Below are 23,573 nucleotides of genomic sequence, written 5' to 3'. Positions count from 1 at the left end.
GGGAAAACAGGTCAGGTTTGCATTTGAAGTAGAAGTGGTAAAGGTGTTTTACAGGTATTGGGACTAGAATTCTTAATACCTTTATAGAAGTTAGCCCAGTGTTTTTCATAGAGTAGATACCTCAAAATTTAAGTTGATTGTTAGGGAAAAAAATAAAGGTTAGGAGTACGCTCCAAAGAGGCAATAGTTGGAGCCATGGAAGCCAATTTACTATGAAGGAGGTTACCCTAGAAAACTAATACAGAGTGTAAATACAGGAAGACAAGAGTAGAATACTAAGTACACAATCATTAGGAGGATACAAGAAGAACAGAGAACTAGCAGGAAAAGCACAGAAGGAATGCTCAGAAAGAAAGCAGAGACGATCAAGAGGCGACAATATCATGACAATGAAAAGTGTTTCCAGAAGTAAGGAGTGGTTAAGAGTGTCAGATTATATCATTTGCTAAGCATTTATTCATAATTAAGATTAGTAGCAATTTTGAAACCAAACAGAACCAAGTTCATTTTATACTTTTTGAAGCCTACCAAAATGCATGATAAAGAATACAGTCATCATTTAGCGGCCAAATGAGATCTTTAATATAAAGTTTCTGCTGATGGGAATCAGAATACAGACCTTGAACCACAACATCTGGCTTTGGCACAGTAGAAAACCTACGATTCAGAGGATCAATTTCTCCAGGAGCTAAAAATCCCTAAAGAAAAACCATAAAAAGGCAGATTATTTTCTCTCACAAAAAGCTAATATTTGAGGAGAAACAACATACCAGTGTCATAGCCCTGTACCATAATGTGTAAGAGGCAGGTATGGAAAGGAAACAAACACCTTCACTGTGTGAAAATGTTTGAACTCCTGAATTCATATCCAAACTAATTTTATCTGGAGTTCATTTCTAGTGGCTGCCACAAATCCTTTTTGGAAATAGATAGGGTATAAATGATAAACAGGAAGTTTTCTAGTTCCACCTCCACCTTCTCTGGATGTACATGATTAGACAACCAGATCATAACATTTATTATCAATAACTTAACTCATTAGTCCTATTGATTTCTCATTTATTCATGTATCTCCTATGCCTTCTACCTAGCAGATATCTTTTGACTTGAGTTTCTGTCCTTGATGAAATGTGATCAACTCACCCATTTTTCTCCTAAGAATACCATTCATATCCTCCTTTTTTTCATAGCATTTATTCTAATTGAATGAGAAAGTCACTGGGTAAGCATTAATTTAAACAAATCATTCTGCCCATTATTGCTACATTCATAATGTCAACTACAGATAATCAAACCTTTATGCTTGTGGACCCTGAGAAACAAGACACCTACCAAGAAGGGTTCCTGGTGCCTCACTGGGCTCAAACTGAAAAGCAGAGCCCAGCAGGTATTTCTAAACAGGGTCCTCAGGGGAACTGCACTTCAGGGTGAAGGCTGCACTAAGTTGCCTGCCTCCCACACTGTGCTCCTGCCCTCTGAGCCAACCCTTATAAAGGGCTTCCTGGAATCCTATTTCAACCAATAGGACTGAGGCTTTCTCCATCCAATCAGAGCTGAGCAGCTATCTCCCCAACAACATCTTCACCAACTAATCAGAGCGGCTCCACATTCTGACCAATCAGGACAGTGCCATTGGACCAATCAAGCTATGATGGTTTGGAGTCCTCATTTGCATGAGGACAGACCAATCAGGGGCCAGGGTGTGGGGCTTCCTTCTGTATAAGCCAGCTCCCCTCCAGCTCAGAGAGTACACTTTCCCTTCCCACTAAAGAATGCTTTTCCCGAGCTGGAGCTAAAACAATGAAACACCAAAGACATCTCCTTGGAGCAGAGCAGGCAGAGCTGTCTAGCTGAAGTGGGGCCCCATGGCCACTTTGCCCCACGGCTGCTTCAACCCACGGCCACCTCACTTCAAGGCCTTCTCACTGGGGATTCCTGTTGGCTTTGAATCGGCGCCAACCAACCATCAGTTGACATGCTGTACACCTGGAACTCATAGTGATGTATGTCAATTACGACTCAGTAGAACTGGGAAAAACAAAAACAAACAAAAACAGCTGCAGGAAATAAACAGTCATATATAAACAGTTCAAAGAGTCTGGCGCAGAAAGGACAGCTAAGTCCCACCCGGGTTCCTCTAGGAGCCTGCGTTATAGCTTACCATAATAACTTACAACAGGGAAATAGGTTTGTCAGTAAATATGGAAAGCTTTGAGAAAGAGAGCCCTTATACGCTCAAAATGTCACCAATAAGCTGGACAGAAAGTAAGGAATTCCCCAGTGCCTCATTAAGAGCTGTCTCAGCAAAATTTAATGTAAGAAACATTTAAAGAGTCCCTTATCAAAAAACAAACAAATAAAAACTGTGATGTTCCCAAACACTTGTCATGGTACCTAAAATGATCTCATCAGTTTTTTCAACTAAAGAATGAAACATTACATTGCTTAGAAAAGTTAGCACTGAAATCCATTACCAGTCATTTACTATCTTAGCACAACTGCATGCGTAAGTCACCAGGCAAGGCACTAGGGGGCGTTTCGAAGGAAAAGATGCAGGGCCTGATCCCAGAGCAGCTCCAAGTACAGTGCCAAGGTAGGAAGCCCTGGGCGGGGTGAGGGACTTGGTTGCCAAAGGGAGAGATTTTTGTCAAGGACTGGCCATGCTCTCACTCTAAGGCCCGGGAGCGGGCGGGGTGGGGGGGGGAGGAATCTATAATTAAGGCAGGATACGAAAGGCAGCAGATTTAATGAGCTACTCACAAATTTGGTTACCATGGTGAGTAAAGCAGGAGAAAAGGGGAAGAGGCTTAGAATTGCACACCTAAAATCTATGTAATTTTACTGGGTGACAACTGTCACCCCAATAAATTAAAAAAAAAAGGGGAAGAGGCTTGAAGTTTCCCCTTACCTCTGCCATCAAGCTTCCTAAGATATACAGAGACTGACCCCACATATGAGGCAACTTGCCCATGGGGACTCGGTCCACAGTGTGAGGATTTTGATATTCTTCATCAACCTAAAAGAAAATATGATAAAGATACCACATGGAGGGTAAGAGTTTTAAGAGACTAGACAACAAAAAGACTGAGTCTGGACTGTGATTCATACCCTATGAAACAGTCACATATGCGAAGCACTGAAAAGTCAAGCACTACAATTCGAGTCTGGGGCAGTCCTCCGCTAATTATATGTGGACACAGATCACCTGAGGAGCTTGCCCAAAGGCGGATTCTGACTGAGGAGGTGTGCGGGAAGGCCTGGAATCTGTATTTCCAACAAGCTCTTGGGTAATGCTGGTGATGTCGTAGGAGCTTATCCCACCCATCTGCACCAGAATGGAAGACTGCGTCTCTCCCACGGGAGGAACACCGGTACTCCCGACCAGCATTGTGGGAAAATGGAGACATGTTTCATTTTCCAGGAGAGATCTATTCAAACAATCCCAGATTACTGGTCTCAAAGCACAGAATACCAAATCCTGAGAGTTCACACAGAACATCCCACTGGTTCTGCCCATTGCCCATTGATCTCTGTATCATTCTCAACCTTAAGGTTTGGTCTTTTTTTTAAAAAAAATCGATCACTGAACAATTCATTTCGTTTCTTTAAACTGAGGAATGGTTGCCATAGCAAAAGGTGGTACATTTAACGCATGCATTTTGGTGAGTCTGGGGATACGTGTCTACTGAGGAAACTAGCACTGTAAGGCCTGGTCTCACCCTGGTCTTGCTGTGCAACAATGCCATCACTGAGACTGCTTTAACCATTTATTTTGAAAGGAACAAAGTTATATTTTTATTATCCTAGACCTAAAGACAAAGTTTTAGAATACGAAAATCAGAAGATGGTAAAAATTATTCGACGGAAACGAGGCAGTCCCCTGGAGGTACTGCTCCTCTTCCCCGGCGCCATGGTACAGCACTGTCTAGCTCACCTTGTCAGGAGGAACGCTGTACAGCTCTGGCAGAAGTGGGACTCCATTTTTGCCCTTGATGAGGACTTCTTCCAGAGCCTCTCTATATTCTTGAACCTGTACATATAAGAAAGGGAGAAAAACATCTATGGAGAGTTCCCTTTGGGAATCTAGGGGAGGGCTGTAGCCAAAGAAGGTCCTCTCGCAAAGGAACGTGTTCACTGAGTAAGAGGGAGAAGGAGGGGAGGTAGCATTTATTAAATGTTTATTGTAGGTCAAATGCTATGAGTTTTGCATGCTTTAACACATTTCATTTTAATAACCATCCTAGGAGCTACATGCAATTATAGGACTTTTAAAGGGAAATTAAGGCTGAAAGAGGTTAGGATCTTATGGAAGAGCACACAGCGAGTACAAGGTTGAGCTCAGACTTGAACTCAAGTCAGCCTGCCTCCACAGGCCTGTTTTGACATAGTTTCTTCACTTTACATACACTGGCTTTTAAAACTGTATTTTACCTGCCAAATTAAGTTTCTAGTTTGGTCAAGTTTACATTTTTTGCTTAACAATTGGCTGTATATTAGTAATACACAACAAGGAAAAAAACACTATGATTTATGGTAGAAAAAATATACAGTCAGTTCTGCTATAACAGTTGTTCTAAAAACACAAATTTGTTCCAATGCATTTGGTATATTAGGGAACAACCTGAGCATAACATGAATTTCACATATGCTCATGCACAATTTCGACTAAAAACACATTTAGCTACACTGAGGCATGAAAGATTACACAAAACACCCAGGTACACACCTCAGGAGGACAACGAACCACACCCATCCATGCTTGCTGTTACAACTTTCCATCCGTTTCAGATGACCCTCCTTCCACCGCCTCAAAACTGCCAAGCTGCTCATGGCCTGAACAGCTAGCTCTGTGCCTTCCCTTTTCTTCAATTTCCCCCTCTTTCTTCCCAGTCTGTTTTTATTCTTCTTCTCTGTTCTTTTTATCTTTTCTCTCACTCTTTTGCTAGCTGTCTTTGGTTCTCTTTCTCTGGCACACAGGGTGGCAGGCATGGGAGCCCCGGTGAGCTGGTAGAAACATGGGTGCACATATCCACAAGCAAATTGCAGCTCTTTTTCAAAGTACAAGTGCCATATCTACTGTGGTATTTATGTATGTATTTCTTACCTACTTAACATGTATAAAGTTGTGATGCTGTTCTTAGTAGGGTACTGTCGTTTTGTATGTATTTCTGACCAACTTTTTAAGGTTATGCCCCAACCCTATTTCCCTATAAGCCCTATAGTTTTTATTTCTCAAATATGCACAGTATGGTGATTTTCTAAGAACTTATATGTCTCATTACAGCTGAACTGAATGTACCTTGCACTTACAGCATGTGTTTATTTATGAAATTCAACGAACTATAGGGATGTCTTCTTCTTCACTGAAGAGAGAAAAACTATTTTCATCTTATGTACAGAGAAACCAAATTCAATCGCAATACTTGGGCTACTCAATGGTTAGTAGTGAAGCTGAAAAATCAAAGAATCCAGGTTTTCCAACTCTTTTTTCTCCCAAGTTCAAAAAAAACCCCCTGAATGTGCTTTCTATATACTAGGCATATTTGATAAATAAATCTTTCTCTGAGGAAGCAAAGTTTTTGATAACCCATTTTATGGAATTTCAGGACTGAGAAAAACAGTAGAATCAAAACAGAGTAATCAAAATAGGGCAGGTTATTTTTATTATTGCTTGCTCAAAAAAGTATACTCTAGGGGCGGCCGGATGGCTCAGTTGGTTAGAGCGTGAGCTCTGAACAACAAGGTTGCCAGTTCAATTCCTGCATGGGATGTGGGCTGTGGCCCCTGCAAGTAAAGATTGAAAACAAACGACGACTGGACTTGGAGCTCAGCTGTGCCGTCCACAACTAGATTGAAGGACAACAACTTGGAGCTGATGGGCCCTGGAGAAACACAATGTCCTCCAATATTCCCCAATAAAATTTATTTTTAAAAAAATGTTTAAAAAATGTATACTCTATAATTTACTAAAATTTAGAGTAAAATAGTACTTTGTGATCCCTGAAACTTTGGTGTAACCCTATTATTCAAACTCATATTGACAGTTACAGATTAATATTGGCCAAAGCATTTAAATTACACGAAATTTATTTTATGTAGCCAAGAATAAGTGACTCCCAAATCCATTGGATTTATGTCCAAGTTTAGTCCATAGCCAATTTGTAGGATGCCTGACACTAAGCTTACTTGACTAAGTTTCCCAATCTCACTGTTTTCCAATGATGATTTCTAAACTACTTTATTCATGTAGCTAAAAAAGCAACAATGACTGTGTTTTCAGGGGTGAGGACAGAGTCTGAGTGGATTGTTGGGTTTTGTTTGTTTTGGTTTTCTTTTTTCTTTTTTCTTTTTTTTTTTGGCTAAAGTGAGAACATCGTATCTAAGATTTACTTTGAAAAAGACATACAAAGTCAGGAAATACATTCAAGTACCTCAAATAACTGTGGCAAGTAGACAGGGCTTGCCATTTTGCTTTCCTATTTGTTAAAAGCCAAGTCTAAGTGATGGGAATAGCCAGGTCTTCCAAATCCTAATCTAGAGCCCTCAACTACCGTGTTTCCCTGAAAATAAGACTGGGTCTTGTATTAAGTTTTGCTCCAAAAGACGCATTAGGGCTTATATTCAGGGGATGTCATCCTGAAAAAACATGCTAGGGCTTATTTTCCGGTTAGGTCTGATTTTCGAGGAAACTCGGTATTAGTCAGTAGAAGATACTCTGTCTCCTCCCTATTAAGGAAGACTTCCATTTGGACACAGGGTTGGTACCGCCATTAATTGAAAGAGGAAGACACAATAAGAACATTCTGCTGAAAAGCTCTTTCCCCAGAGCATTACCTGTTCTGCATTGCCACTGAAGACCCCATCAAGGATAAAGTACGTCCAGAACAATGGCCATTCACACTCTATGTTTTCAAATAACTTCAGTTCAGCTGGTTCATAGTATAGACGATTGGGATCCTAGTAGAAACATAATAAACAAAGTCTGTCTTATCACTCCAAGGTCAGATGTGCACCTTCAGTTCAGAGCTATTACAATACAGCCTTTTAACACTGATAGCTTGTTTCAGAGAAGGCAGAGCACGTACATACTCCTCTCCCTTAGCAAGTACTTTGTGATGTGACTTCTAACGAGTAAAACTGGGACACTTAATGACAGCACAGGCAGATGTATGAAGAAGTGAGATTAATCTGTAATAAACTCGACTTTGGTTTTACACTTGTAAAGTTTTAGGTAGCAGCAGAACATACAAGCAGAAATGTTTAGAAAGACAGTAGGAGGTGAGGGTTTGGGCATCATCCTCATTGAGGTGATGCACGAAGCATGAGTTATAGATGTAGTACCTATATAACGAATGAATGGCCAAAGAACAGAATCTTGAAAAACCCTCAGATTGGTGAGTGAAGGACAGAAAGAGGAAAGGAATTAGGATGGTGTAGTGTTGTGCATATTAAAATAGAACAAGAATTTCAAGAGGACGCAGGGATAGGTAACAGTGACGTACTACAGAGAAGTCAAGAATAAGGATTGCGGAAAGGCTACTGGATTGGTCACTTAGGAGATTTTGATAGTGTTTCGGAGCATAATTTTGGTAGATTGGTAGGGGCAGAAGTCAACAGGGATAAAGAATAAAGTTGAAGAGAAGGAGACCAAAGAGTTTGAGCTCGATGATTAAAAAAAAAATTACAATGGCCCTCAATCACCAAATCTCAGCCTTAAATGTTTACATTGCCAAAGAAAGTGCTTGTTATTGACCATTCATTCTCTTGATAATACTTAATTTTCTCCACTGATATTGCCAAGAACTTTTGACAAGTATAGCAAAAGGAAGTTAACTTTTCTAGATCAAGAACTATTTAGAACTAACCAACTGCAAAAGGTGGAAAGGGGCCAGAAAGATCTACTGATACATGATTTTTCCCTTTATAATTATTAAACATTTTGGGGGTGGGGGAGATAAATATTCTGTTTTGGCCTAAACTTTCATCCACTGATTTAAGCATCCATCAGTACCTCTTTCTGAAACCAACCAACTGCAAGAGGTGGAAGGACTATACCGTCCTCTATTTTACTTAATCCAGAAAGGCTAACAAACAGAACTTGGCAACTAAGCCCAACAAAGGTAGCAAACATCAGTTACTGATATCCTGCTTAGCGATTATTTTAAGCACCATCAGTGAGGTAAGTATTTTCTCTGAATGAGGCTGCAGGTAGTAATAACCATTCTACCTTGGACTCATTTGGGGGAGAAGAAACTTACCTCTTTAGGAGTTTTATATCCATCTCGTAGAAAGCGACAGCAACCATAACGACCCTATGAATACAGAGAAAAAAGGTCAGAAGCATGCACATTGGTCCAGCATATAATTAAACAGAAATACATCCTTTGCAACAGCTACATGGGCCAACCTATCGCCAATACAGGCACAATACTTTAAAAATAATAATTAAAAAACCCTGATAACAGCCCAGCCCCAGAAACTGGTTTCAGCAATGTGATTTCAAGTAAGGGCTAAGCTACATGCTCTTCCCTAAAGCAGAGTTCCTAATATTACCGTCTGCATGGCTTTCCCCCATAGGGTAAGTCTGTGACAGCCCAATTATTAACCTGTGTGTTTCTGCTCACATGGCTCATAAGAGATCACAGCCTTGTTTTTAATAAAATACATTTTAAATTTGGAGATAATCTGAGACTTACAGAAGACTTGCAAAAACGATACAATCCTCATATACCCTTCAACCACTGTCCTCTTATATTAACCATGTCATATAACCACAGAATAGTCATCAAAACTAAAAAATTAACGTTGGCACAACACTGTTAACCAAAGTACCTAGCTTACTTTGATCTCACCAGTTTTTCCACTAATGGCTTTTTTCTGTTCTAGTATCTGATTCAGGATCCCACTGCATTTAGTTGTTACGTCTCCTTAGTCTCCTTCAACCTGTGACAGTTGCCCATTCTTCCCTTGTTTAAAAACTGTCACTTTGGAAGAGTGTTCATCAGTTATTTGTAGAATACCCCCCAATTTGGTTTTGTCTGATGCTTTCTCATGATTAGGTTGAGGTTGTGCATTGCTGGGATGTGCACTGTACCGGGGTGTACATGGTGTCAATATGCATTATTACTGGTAATATTAACCCTAATCACCTGGTTACATCACTGACACAAGTCATTCTCAAGACCCCAAAACATACTAATTTCCCCTTAAAGTCAGAGCCCTAAAGAAAGGCATATATAGACATACCTGAAGCTTGGTGATGATTTCTTGTTTTGTGACCTCCACCAACTCATTATCCTCTACAGCAAAGGCTGGGAAGGAAATAACTGAAAGTAGACTAGCATCAACTTCTTTGGACGTTGAAGCCCGGGGGAGTATTGAATTGAGGATAGACTAAAAGAAAGGAAAGCAAATGTGGCACATGAGTAAATAATTCTGGGTTATAAAACTAACAGATTTCATTTCAAAAGATTTATGGAGAAGAGGATCATTCAGAAGAAAATCTACACATTATTCAACACTGAGAGCTTAGAAAACTAGCTGTTTCTCTGAGTTATCCCTTCTCTAGATGCTTTCCAATCCTGATTCTTAAGCAGCTGCTAATGGATAAAGATTAACATCACAATCCCACCTACAATCCTGTTGCTCCATTAGCAGCTATTTAAGCATAAAGATCAGAGAAAATATAGCTGCTGAGAAGAGGGAAAGAGAAGGCTCAGCTCCTATACCACTGACATTTATCTTTTCCATGGAAAATTTTGTGGTTTTGAAATTAGAAGGTGAGTTTGTATTCACTGTATCACTATGAGTGTCTAATCAGGGTTTGAAAAAGAAGTCATCTCACCAATGAGAAGAACGTTACTCTTTCAATACAGAGAGTGATCTTAAACAAAACTGAAGATATGCATTTACCACTTAAACAGTCTAATCTCCAAATATCTAATCCTAGAGCCAATCTGGGACAAGAGAACGTTTCAGAGCAACTATCAAGAACACTTAAACAAAAAAAACCCCTTGTTCTCTTGCTATATTTTGAAAAGGAGATACTCAGGAGCAGAGCCCATAGACCCTTGATATGACAACAGTGGAGAATTCCATAAATTATGATGCGATCCCGTTATAACGCTGCGTGAGAGAACAGAACTATGATCTATGTTACAGCTCATGCTACATCAGGCTTATCTCAGTATAGGATGTTTGATTAAGACATTTAAAAAAGATTTTTACTAAAATAAAGCTAACATTCAATATTGCATTAGTTTCAGGTGTACATCATAGTTATTCACGATAAGACATTTTGGGCACATGGTAAGAAATAAGATTATGTACTCTCATTCAAGTCTCCTTATTCTCAAGTTCATGCTAAGTCTGATTCGTAAGAACAAAATCTTCTGTAACATGGTCTGTTATTTTCTTACCTGGCAGTGTTGCACTTCATCGGCTAGGACATGGATAACTGACTGGGGCCCACCTTTCACACCAAACAGATCCAGTTCATCTAATGCTTCCAGGGCTGCCTGTGAGGAGCAAAGAAAGAAAGTCAATTCAGCATTAGAAAGATGTATATTTGTTCTCCTTGTACCTCAGTATTATATCAATGCACATAATGTCATTTTGAATCTATTCGGAAGAACAGAAAATACAATAACATTCTTTATTCCCGTGGGCCTCTGAACTGTTCTTTGCTTCCCAAATTGTCCCAGAGACAGTTAAGATGGAGGTTGTACCATTCTTTCATGGTAAAAACCCTCAACAAATTCAATATAGAAGGAAAATACCTCAACATAATAAAGGCCATATATGACAAACCCACAGCTAACATCATACTCAATGGTGAAAAACTGAAAGCTTTCCCCCTAAGATCAGGAACAAGACAAGGACGCCCACTCTCACCACTGCTATTCAACATAGCACTGGAAATCCTAGCCAGAGTAATCAGGCAAGAGAAAAAAATAAAAGGCATCCAAACTGGAAATGAAGAAGTCAAATTGTCATTTTTTGCAGATGACATGATTCTTTACATAGAAAATCCTAAAGACACCATCAAAAAAAACTATTAGAAACAAGAAACAAATTTAGTAACGTTACAGGATTAAAAAAATAATATACAAAAATCTGTTGCATTCCTATATACTAACAATGAAATATCAGACAGAGAAATGAAGAAATCCCATTTACAATCACAACAAAAAGAATAAAATACCTAGGAATAAACTTAACCAAGGATGCAAAGGACCTATATGCTGAAAACTATAAGACATTTTTGAAAGAAATTGAAGAAGACACAAAGAAATGGAAAGACATTCCATGCTCATGGATTGGAAGAATCAACATAGTTAAAATGGCCATATTACCCAAAGCAATATACAGATTTAATGCAATTCCTATCAAATTCCAATGGTATTTTTCACAGAAATAGAACAACAACAACAACGACGACGAAAACTCAAAATTTGTATGGAACCACAAAAGATCCCGAATAGTCAAAGTAATTCTGAGAAAAAAGAACAAAGCCAGAGGTGTAACACATTCCCTGACTTCAATCTATACTACAAAGTTACAGTAATCAAAACAGCATGACATTGGCAGACACACAGACCAATGCAACAGAATTGAGAGCTCAGAAATAAACCCACACATATATGGGCAACTAATTTTTGACAAAAGAGCCAAAACATACAATGGAGAAAGGAAAGTCTCTTCAATAAATGGTGTTGGCAATACTGGAAAGTACACACAAAAGAATGCAACTATACTGCTATCTCGATGCCATACACAAAAATTAACTCAAAATGGATTAATGACTTGAATGTAAGACCTGAAACAATAAACTGCATAGAAGACAGCATAGGCACTAAACTTACAGACCTTGGTCTCAGAAAGGATTTTATGAATTTGACCCCAAAGGCAAGGGAAAAGCAAAAATAAATGAATGGGACTATATCAAACTAAAACGCATCTGCACAGCAAAAGAAACCGTCAACAAAAGAGAGAGGCAACCAACCGAATGGGGAAGATATCTGCAAACAACACCTCCGATAAGGGGCTAATATCCATAATATATGAAGAACTCAGACAACTCAACAACAATCTGTTCAAAAATGGGCAGAGGACCAGAACAGACACTTTTCTAAAGAAGACATACAGATAAACAACAGATAGACTAAAAAATGCTCAACATCACTAATCATCAGAGAAATGCAAATAAAAACCACAATGAGATACCACTTCACACTGTTAGAATGGCTATCATCAACAAGACAAGTAATAACAAGTGTTGGAGAGGCTGTGGAGAAAAAGGAACCCTCATACACTGTTGGTGGGGATACAGATTGGTGCAGCCGCTATGGAAGACAGTGTAGAGGTTCTCAAAAAGTTAGTAATAGAATTATCATATGACTCAGCAACCCCTCTTCTGAAAATTTTGAAAATACTTATTCCTAAAGATATATGTACCCCTATGCTCACTGCAGCATTAGTCATAGTGGCCGAGACATGGAAACAACATAAGCGTCCTCTGATGGATGATTGGATAAAGAAGATGTGGTACATGTATATGCAATGGAATATTACTCAGCCATAAAAATGATAAAATATTGCCATTTGTGATAACATGGATAGATATGGAGAGTATCATGGTAAGTGAAACAAGTTAAATGGAAAAAGATAAGAACCGTATGACTTTACTCATATGTGGGATATAAAATAAGCAACAAATGAACAAACAAAACAAACAAAGAAAAAAAAACTCATAGATACAGATAACATAATGGTGGTTACCAGAAGGGCAGGGGGTAGAGGAGGATGAAGAGGGTAAAGGGGGCCAAATATATGGTGATGGAAGGAGACTAGACTGGGTGGTGAGCACACAACAGAGTATACACAGATGTCATATTATAAATATAACAGATGTCATATTATAAAGTTGCACACCTGAAATTTATATAATGTTATTAATCAATGTTATCCCAATAAATTTAATAAAAACAAGAAAAAAAGAAATTTAAAGAGGGATGTTATAGCATTACCAAGTGAAGCATCAGACTTTAAAAATAGAATTTGCTTATTAATTTCTTGGTTTTCTGATTATAAAAGTATAACATATTCCTTATAGAATCTTTTGAAAACAGATAATAGTATAAAGAGAGCAAGAGAGCAAAAGAAATCACCCAAAATAATCAGTGTTAATATCTTTGACATGTTTCCTATCAAGTTTTTTTCTATGCATATTTGTCTACAGTTGAGATCATGTTTGGTATAAAATTTGGTTAGGATACTATAGCATAAGTGTTTCTCCATGTTATAAAAACTCCATCTCAACATAACATTCTCTCATATGGCTGTGATGAAGTTTACCATTTACCGATTGTTGGAAATCAAGGTTGCCTTTAATTGTGTGCTATTACAAGCAGAGTTTTGATAAACATCTCTTGCTAAAATTTTAAATTCCTCAAGGTCAGGAATTGTGTTTTCACCAGTACCTGGCACATAGCAGGGCATAGAGTGGAGTCTTAAATGTTGTTGAGCTAACAGAATAATTCTTTATTTTCATTTTGAGTTACTGTCTAAGAATTACCGTATTTTACCAAGTATAATGTGCACATTTTGCCCAAATTTGTGAGGGAAAAATAAGGATGCACATTCTACATGGGTAGTATTAATTCCGTATCTATATAAATGTTTTTAATTCTTTTATTTATGCTTATGAGTTAAAAGTGTAACTCTAGAAATCAATAACGATATCCATATGCAACATAATACCCTGGAATACGATAATTGGTTTTGGGGACCTTATGACGAAATTGCAATGACGAAGAGTCCTTGGCCTTCTATATGTAAATATCGTAAATTTGTTACAGGTACATAAAATGTCTTGTACCTTATATCTGTTCTTGTGTTTTGTAATTATTTATCACATAAAATTTCTTGTACCATAATATGTTAAAAATAAATGCTAAAATTCCTTTACAATACAAAAAACAAGTACCTTAATATAAACAAATAAAAATTTGAATTAAAAAATTAAAATGATGAGGGTAAACAGGGTCAAAAATATGGTGATGGAAGAACTGACTCTGGGTAGTGAACACACAATGCGATATATAGATAATGTATTACAGAATTGTACTCTTGAAACCTATGTAACTTTACTAACCATTGTCACCCCAATAAACTTTAATTTAAAAAAAGTAAAACGAAAGATTTTTTTTTCCCTGAAAGTTTGGGCCAAAAACGTTGGTGTACATTATACACAGCAAAATATGGTAATTCCCTGAATTAGAATCACTGGGTCAAAGGTTATGAACCATTTTTAAGACATAATGCTAAATTGCTTTTCATGGAAGTTATACCAATATAACTATCACCAGCAGTGTATGACAGTACCTTCTCTAATGCAAAGTATTATCTTATGAAGTTTTCCTAATTTGATAGTAAAAAATGATGTGTCTGTTGCATTCATTTGCTAACATTCTTTCAAATATTCATTAGTTATTTGTAGTTCCTCAACTATGAGGCAGAACTGACTTCATCTTTAGGATAGTGGACACATTTTGAAGGCTTCCCTAGAGAAATGATGCGTAAGCTGAGACCTAAAGAGTAAGCAGAAGCTGGCTTGGTACGAAATACCTATTAATTACGACGGGGGAATAGTAAATTGCAGTGGAGAAATGCAGCAGACACCACATTGATGGAGCCATCCAAGTTAACATGAACAGTAATGGGACAATCTGTATCATGTACCTCCTGATGATATACTGAGGACACAGCATCATCTCTGTGGTATTCTTGCCAAAAATGCACAAATTGAATCAAATCATGAGGAAATATCACACAAAATTAAATTGAGGGACTGTACTCTTAAAAAAGGCCAAGGGCATAAAAGGCAAATAAAGTTTGAAGATCAAAGAAGCCTAAGAGACATTAAAGCTAAATATAACACGCTGTCCTGGGTGTTATCCTGGATCACAAGGGGATTTTTTTTTTTTTTTGCCACCATAAATGACATTATTGGGACAATTAAAGAAATATGAATGGGGTCTATGGATTGTGTGGTGGTATGATGCCAGTGTGCATTTCCTGATTTTGATGATTGTACCATGGTTATGGGAGAGTCTTTGAGGAAGTTCACACTGAAGTATTTAGGAGACATGGGGCATCACATCTGCAATTTACCCTCCAATAGTTCAGAAAGAATAACTTGTTTGTATGTATGCATATAAACAGGAAGATAGAGCAAAATTAACAAGTGGGGAGCTTGGATGAAGGGTATATGGGAATTCTTTGCACAAAGCTTGCAACTTTTCTCCAAGTCTAAAATGATTTGAAAATAAAAAGTAAAGTTTTAGTCGTTACAATTTTTTAAGTCAAATTATTCAAGAGTACTGATAATATCCAGAATTAGTGAGGGTTTGAGGAAAATGGAACATCTGGCACATAATGGCATATATCCATCATATACGGAGGGGAGAAATGAAACAGGTGGAAATTATTTTGGAGGGCCACTTTAAAGTGTATATCCCTTAACCCAATGGTTGTACTTTTAGGAATCTATCCTACAAAAATATTTGTGCAAGTTCACCAAGATATATGTACAAGGATTCTCACTAAAGCATTATTTGGAACAGTAAAAAATGGAGGCAATTCTACCAATTGAGGAATTATTAAATACTGTCAGCAACTGAAAAGAATAGATTAGATTATCAGTATGAAATGATATGGAAGGAAGTTTGGCTATGCTGTTCAGTGAAATATGTGATTGTTGAGTTTAGAAAATCACGTCACACAGAAGTCTAGTAGGGTTTATATTTTTTAAATTGAACTCAATATCTGTACCACTTTGATAATTAAAAATACATTAAAAGAAAAAATTTACCCAGGGGATATTTTGTAGGTGTAAAGTTCCATATATATTTACTAATTCAATGACATTAATTATACTGTATAGATTAAATTTTCTGTGATCTTATTTTTGGTTTATTTCATCTGTCATAGCCTGGCAATGTTTTTTGTTAAGCTAACCCCTTATAACTGCTTCTATTTTGACTTGTATTTCTAACACATTTTGCTCTGTTATTAATTGAAACTGCATTCCAGCCACTTTCTCATTTTAGGCTGTGCCTTTTAAAATTCTATCTTGACCTTCTTTGTCTTCTTTGTTCCATGTAATACTTTTTGCTTTGGATTCTACTTCATTTCATATTCACAGTTGGCCAGATTTTGCCCATCCTTCTATTTTTAATCTTTCTGTATCAATTTGTTATATTAAAGCTCTTACAGGCAGTATAGATTGGATTTCCTTTTTTTCTTTTTTTAAGTCAATCTGCATCTTTGCCTTTTGGTAGGAGAAACAAATTAAGTCATGTATATTTACTGTTATAATGGATATGTTTGATCCTATTCTTGCTATCCTACTTTATGCCTTCTTGCTGTTTCCAAAGATAAGAGCTGGAGTTAAGGCAGGGGCAGTGGGAAAGAAAAGATGGCACCAAGTGGAAAGGTAATAATGATGATAATGGCATGGGGGTGCAGGAGAGTGTGGGTTGTGGAGGATTGAGAAATGGTTTCCTGATATGAAGCTTTGTCAAATGGTGTATAGAAGGAGCAAAAGCCTCCCTTTGTTTGTTTTTGTAATGGTAGAGATGATAAGTTTAGTTTAAGACATGTTCTCTGAAGTCCTTGTGGGCTGTGTAAGTAGAAAAATGCTACAAATCCGGAGTGAACTAGAGTGAAGTCTTCACCTACATGTTTACACTTCTATGGGAGACTCAGAATTTCGCCTGTGGGTTAAAAGAACAAGTAATTTGATGATGGTCTACAGTCACGTTACACCTTTATCTACGGGAAAGGTGTACCAGACTTCCTTACCCCATCCCTGGGACAAACAAGCAAGGAAAATTACCTTTGCCATTCCAACTGAACTGGCATTCAATTCTGAGATCCCTTGGTTGGTCTTGTCTCCACGTTCCCATATACCGAAGTCCTGGCATAAAATAACCGACACATCATTAGCAAGTCATCACTGCCAAATGCTTACCACATGCACAACCCTTGAGAAAAAGGCACACAGAGCTAGTTAGTCCTACTTATGTGCATTCACAACGCTTACTAAGGAGATGCCAATGAGTTGGAATGCCACCATATTTTCCCAGTAGCTTTAAATTCTAGTGGGGCTTCCAAGAAGTTGGAGGCCTCCTGGACACTTGGTCAGTCCATCTAGGGAAGTACTTCTCAAAATTTTTCATTAAAGAAGGTACACAGGTGGTCTAAGAAATGGAGCCTAAACCACACTCCAGTATTTTACCTTAAACATCCGTTCTGATTGTACTCTACGGTGGCATTGACAATGCACCATGCAGTAACCTATACACTTTACACTATTATCTTCCTTAATCATTACATTTTATAGAGGACAAAACTGAGGTGCAAAGAGAGGTTAAGTGACTCACCCAAGGATGCACAGCTCCTAAGTGACAGAACTAGCTTTAGAGTCCAAGTCCTTTCACTCCAAAACCTACATTCTTAACCATAGTTCTATATGGCTTCTTGATAACATTTAAAATTACTTTTAATAAACTTTTTCTTTCGAAATAACTTTAGAATACCACAGAAGGTGCAAAAATAGTATAGTGAGTTCCCATATACCTTTCACTCAGCTTTCCATAATTTTAACACTTGACATAACCATAGTCCAACTGCCAAAGCTAAGAAATTAACATCAGTATGATAGCAGTAACCAAATTACAGACTTCATTAGGATTTCACCAGTTTTTCCACTAATAGCCTCTTTATATTCTGGGACCTAACCCAAAATACCGTGCTGCATTTGTCATGCTTCCTTAGTCTCTTCCAATCAGTTACAGTTCCTCCAGTCATGCCTTCCGGGTTATTCCATTCTCCTATCACGATTTTTCCCTTTGTAATTAATAAATATCTTGCCAGAAGTCTTACAGATCGCTTCACTACAAGGGGCAGCATTAAGCAAAGGAATGGGCTGCCCAGTATTTTAAAGTCACCGTATGTTTAAAATATATTACCAAATGAATACTCACAGCAGTTTTATATGCAGCTTCAATGTAAAACACAAGGTTCTGTATGAAATTGACTTCATCTAGGCTGTGGATGATATGAAGGCCTGAGGAAAAAGAGAATAAAGACATAGTCCTGCTCAATGATCCCAACAGGCTTTCCCGGCAGCCACAGTGACAGACCCGCTACAAATCAGTCATAGGCTAGTCTTCAGCAAAGTGACATAGCAGCACATTTTAACATGGAAGAATTTGAACCGTTGTTTGTAGGTTTTAGTAGAAAGTCTCAGACTCCTAATTCTATAGGTAACAATTTATAATGTTTAAATGTACAAACATAGGCATCTGAAAAAGACAAATATTTCAAAAGCGAGTTGGAGGGAGTCAACATACTAAGCAAGAAGTAGACAAAGATGATTTTAAGGAGAACTTAAAAGCATGTTTTGGGAGTAAAAATGATAATTATTCTAAATGTATGCTATACAAAGATAGTTACAGCATACAAATGGAGTGTTTTGCATGAATTCCGCACTTAATTTTTATAGCATCCCTAAGAGGTGGGTACCTGTTTTCTCCATGAAGCTTAGAGAGGCTATTTGCCTAAGGTCATGAAACTAATAGTGGAACCAGGACTCAATTGACTACCAACTTCTGTTTCACTTCAGAGACTGAGTTCCTGAACAGGATGCCATACTGCTTCCCAGTGTGCACAGTATAATCCATTCTTGTTGAAAAACTAAGTCCTCACTCCTCTCCCCTCCCTCCATCCCTCGATTGAGAGAAATACCAACAGGTATACAGTGAAAGTCTTCCACCCAGAATCACACCATTCCCACGCTGCCAAATCCCTTTTCTGGAGGAAACAAGCCTCACTAGTTTCCTCTATTTTTTCAGAGCTATATTATGCATATATAAAAATTACACAAAGACTAGTAGCATAGTATGCTGCACCTTGCTTTTTTCATACATAATTTGGAGACAATTTTAAATATACGTGCCTCATTTTTTTTTAATGGCTACACAGCTTTCCACTGAATGGCTGCTCAGATAACCAGTTCACTAGTGAAAGACATTTAGGTCACATCTAATCTTTTATCACCACAATCCATGCTGCAATGAATGTGTGTGTGTGTGTGTGTTTATGTGTGTGTCTTTTTGCACATGAACCAATATATCAAGGTAAATTCTTAGAAGTATAACTGCTGAGTCACAGATTTATGAATATTATGTTTTTCCTATGAACTGTTCAATTTCTACTGAATCACTGGTCTTTCTGCTATTGATACATTCATGAATCTTAAGAAGTTAGCCTTTTGGCCATCATATCTGTTGCAAGTATTTTTCCTAACTTGTTTGAGCCTTGAATTGAATTACAGTCTAATTTTCTTCTCAAAAACTTTTATTAAAAAGTTTTATCCCAATGCTGTACTCTGCCTCTTGTAAATGTATACATACCTATACACACACACACACATATATATATATATATATATAATATTACAGAGAGATAGTGGATGGGGGGAGGGGGGTCCACAGTGTGAGGGATATAAATGATAAACGTCTAAGGAAATAAAAAAAACAATGTATTCTCCAATGGAGTATATAGATGTCATATCATAAAGTTGTATACCTGAAATTTATATAATGTAAAATTAAATAAATTTAATTTTAAAAAAAAGTTTTATCCCATGAATGTTTCTGGGACTTTTATATTTGCTTTTTTCTTTTTTTTTTTTTTTTTGCATTTAAAACTTTGATCTATTGGCAGATACTTTAAACCACAGAACTGTACCTTTAGAACTAAAAAGGACCATATTATCTGTATAATCAGATTGTAAGCTCGTCCTGATCCGTGGCTGTCAGAATAGCAGTAATGACGTTAACCTCTTAGATAGAGAAGAACAAAGATAGACAGAAATATTGCACATTAGCCTCATCTTGTCAGCTCTGTGTGCCAAAGTGCTTGAACAAAGACTGAGAGAAGCCAGGTGTGAATCTCTCTCTTAAACTTGTACCACAGTTAACTAAATCACTATACCATATAATGCCACCCATTTCTACCATGTATCCCTTTGCTCATGATATTGTTTAAACAGCCTCCTTCACATCTTGAAACCCTGTTCTTTCAAGGCCCAGCTCAGATTCTATCTCCTCCATGATACTGTCATGATTCCCCTCTTCGGTGCTTCATAGAATTTTAATTTTCCTGTGCTTATGATCTAACCTTTTACTCTGTACTATAGATACATCTGTACCTCAGTGGAAGGTAGGAACCATACCTCATTTATAGCTGCAGTCCCTAAAAGTATCTCATAGTATTGTGAATGGTATTAAACAATACAGAACAGTAGATGTTGGACAATTAATTACTGAGCGATCTTAAACCACTGTGTTAACCACAGGAGAAAAAGCTGCCTCTTGAAGCAAGACTACAACATGCAGGACCTCTGGATCCTGTTCCTTCTGTGGAGCCAAGACACCACTTGTGGAACAGAGGGTATGCAGGTGAGTGCACAGAGGTGTAATGAGATAGGGCTGGGGAAAGCCCAACATGGCTTACATTGTATTATATAAGACCCGTATTATATTATATTATATATTATACTGGGTCTTATATTAATTTTTGCTCCAAAAGATGCATTAGAGCTGATTGCCCGGCTACATCTTATTTTCGGGGAAACATGGTAAACCAATTCCAATTTATTAATTTTTTCTTTAGTTGAAGCCTTAACCCCCAATGTGACTGTATTTGGACAGGGGGCCTTTAAGGAGGCAAATAAGTTTAAATGAGGTCATAAGGGTGGGGCCCTAATATACTAGGGACTGGTATCCTTATAAGGAGCCATTGGGGATGCACACAGAGAAAGGGCCATGTAAAATTATAGCAGAGAATGTGGCTGTCTGCAAGGTGAGAGGGCTCACCAGAAACCAGCCCTGCTGACATCTGGATCTTGGACTTCCAGCTTCCAGAACCATGAGAAAACAAATTTCTGTTGTTGAAGTCACCCATTCTGTGGTGTTCTATTATGGCAGCCCTCGCAGATTAAGTGTTTTAGAGTTTTCCCCTTACATTTAGGTCTATGATTCATTTTTTAGTTAATTTTTGTCTATGGTGTGTGGAAGAAGTCCAATTTCATTCTTTTGCATATGGATATCCAGTTTTCCCAGCACCGTTTGTTGATAAGACCATTCTTTCTCCATTGAATTATCTTGGCACCCTTGTCAAAAATCAACTGACCACAATTTGATGCTTTATTTCTGGGCTCTAAGTTCTACTATGCTACTATACAAGGTCTGACAATTAAGTTCGGTGAACTTGTTGCAGCGATGTTGCTAACCTTTCTTGGTATCAGAGGGATTATTCATTATGAATTTGTACCAACTGGACAAACAGTTAACCAAGTTTACTATTTGGAAGTGCTGAAAAGGCTGCATGAAAAAGTTAGACGACCTGAACTTTTTGCCAACAATTCATGGCTCTTGCATCATGACAATGCACCAGCTCACACAGCACTGTCTGTGAGGGAGTTTTTAGCCAGTAAACAAATCACTGTATTGGAACACCCTCCTTTCTCACCTGATCTGGCCCCCAATGACTTCTTTCTTTACCTGAAGAGAAAGGAAATATTGAAAGGAAGACATTTGGATGACATTCAGGACATCAAGAGTAATACGATGACAGCTCTGATGGCCATTCCAGAAAAAGAGTTCCAAAATTGCTTTGAAGGGTGGACTAGGCACTGGTCTCAGTGCATAGCTTCCCAAGGGGAGTACTTCGAAGGTGACCGTACTGATATTCAGCAGTGAGGTATGTAGCACTTCTTCTAGGATGAGCTCGCAAACTTACTTGTCAGAGCTAATATATGCCTATCCTTACGACAGCACCAGAATGTTTTGGTTACTGTAGCTTTGTAATAAGTTTTGAAATGAAAAAGTGTGAGTCTTCCAACTTTGCTGTTCTTTTTCAAAATTGTTTTAGCCATTCCAGGGTCCTTGAATTTCCATATGCCTTTTAGGATCAGCTTGTCAATTTCTACAAAGACAGCTGGGATTCTGATAAGAATTTTGTTGAATCAACAGATCAATTTGGGGAACATTGCCATTAACAATAAGTCTTCCAATCCATGAACATAGGATAGCTTTCCATTTATTTGGATCTTTAATTTTTTCAATATTTTATAGCTTTCAAAGTACAAGTTTTACACTACTTTTGTCCAATTTATTCTTCAGTGTATCATTTTGATACTATTGTAATAGATATTATTTTAATTTCATTTTTGAATTGTTCACTTCTAGTGTGTAGAAATACAATTGATTTTTGCATATTGATATTACCCAGCTACCTTCCTGAACTTGAATATTTAAGTGGATTCCTTAGGATTTCTATATCTAACACCTTATCATCTACAAATGGAGAGAGTTAAACTTCTTCCTTTATCTGATGTCTTTAATTTCTTTTTATTGGCTATTTGCCCTAGCCAAAACTGCTAGTAGAATTCTAAATACAAGTGGCAAGAGCTGACATCCTTGTCTGGTTCTGATCTTAGGGGAGAAAGCAAGTATTGTTTCACTATTACGATATTAATCGTGGGTTTTGTAGATGCTCTTTATCAGGTTGAAGAAGTTTCCTTCTATTTCTTATTTGTTGAGTATTTTTATCATAAAAAGGTGTTGGATTTGTCAAATGCTTTTGCTGTGTCCAGAGAGATGACTGTATGGATTTGTCCTTTTTTGCATTGACATGATGTATTACAGTAACTGACTTTCAAATGTTTAAACAACTTTGTATTGCTGGGATAAATATTACTTGGTTATAGTGTATAATCCTTTTTACATATTACTGGATTCAGTTTGCTAGTATTTTGCTGAGAATTTAAAAATATATATTCGTAAGAGTTATTGGTCTGTAATTTTCTTGTGATGCCTTTGTCTGGTTTTTGGTGTGAGAACAATATTGGCCTCATAGAATGAGTTTGCAAATGTTTCTTCCTCTTCTATTTTTTGGAAGTGTTTATAAAGAACTATTAGTTATTCTTTAAATATTGGTAAAATTTATCAGTGAAACTATCTGGGCCTGGGATTTTCTTTGTGGGCAGTTTTTGTATTACTAATTCTTTTCATTATGATAGATGTATTCAAATTTCCTTTGCTTCTTGAGTCAGATTCAGTAGTGTCTTTCTAGGAATTAGTCTATTTCATTAAAGTTATCAAAATTGTTGGTAAACAATTGTTCATAGTATTAATTCTTTAGATTTCTGTAAGGTTCTACTGATGTCTCATCTTTTACTCCTGATTTTAGTAATTTGAGTCCTCTCTCTTTTTCTCTTGGTCAATCTAGCTAACGGTTTGTTAGTTTTGTTGATCTTTTCAAAGAACAGAGTTTTGGTTTTGTTGATGTTCTCTATTGTTTTTTCTTTGTTTCATTAATTTCTGCTCTAATGTTTATTATTTCATTCTTTCTGCATGTTTTGGGTTTAGTTTGCTCTTTTTTTCTCAGTCCCTTAAGATGAAAGGTTAAATTAACGTTTTGAGGTCTTTCTTTTTATA

The 23,573-nt window shown here is 37.3% G+C and overlaps 1 protein-coding gene across 3 annotated transcripts in view; it reads right to left on the bottom strand.

The window, feature by feature from the left end:
* Nucleotides 1-23,573, bottom strand: part of PHKA1 (phosphorylase kinase regulatory subunit alpha 1) — a 73,501-nt gene that overhangs the window by 38,404 nt on the left and 11,524 nt on the right. For all 3 annotated transcript variants that reach the window (XM_033107620.1, XM_033107614.1, XM_033107610.1), the window contains 9 exons: nucleotides 18,051-18,133; nucleotides 16,901-16,981; nucleotides 10,419-10,517; nucleotides 9,247-9,393; nucleotides 8,259-8,312; nucleotides 6,835-6,957; nucleotides 3,935-4,030; nucleotides 2,909-3,016; nucleotides 620-698 (listed from right to left, as the gene is read on the bottom strand). In XM_033107620.1, coding sequence (XP_032963511.1) covers nucleotides 620-698; nucleotides 2,909-3,016; nucleotides 3,935-4,030; nucleotides 6,835-6,957; nucleotides 8,259-8,312; nucleotides 9,247-9,393; nucleotides 10,419-10,517; nucleotides 16,901-16,981; nucleotides 18,051-18,133 — 870 coding nt within the window. The remainder of the gene's footprint in view (nucleotides 1-619; nucleotides 699-2,908; nucleotides 3,017-3,934; nucleotides 4,031-6,834; nucleotides 6,958-8,258; nucleotides 8,313-9,246; nucleotides 9,394-10,418; nucleotides 10,518-16,900; nucleotides 16,982-18,050; nucleotides 18,134-23,573) is intronic.

Source organism: Rhinolophus ferrumequinum, chromosome X (genome assembly GCF_004115265.2).
Source record: "Rhinolophus ferrumequinum isolate MPI-CBG mRhiFer1 chromosome X, mRhiFer1_v1.p, whole genome shotgun sequence".
Classification (NCBI taxonomy): domain Eukaryota; kingdom Metazoa; phylum Chordata; class Mammalia; order Chiroptera; family Rhinolophidae; genus Rhinolophus; species Rhinolophus ferrumequinum.
This window is presented reverse-complemented; position numbering and strand designations above follow the sequence as displayed.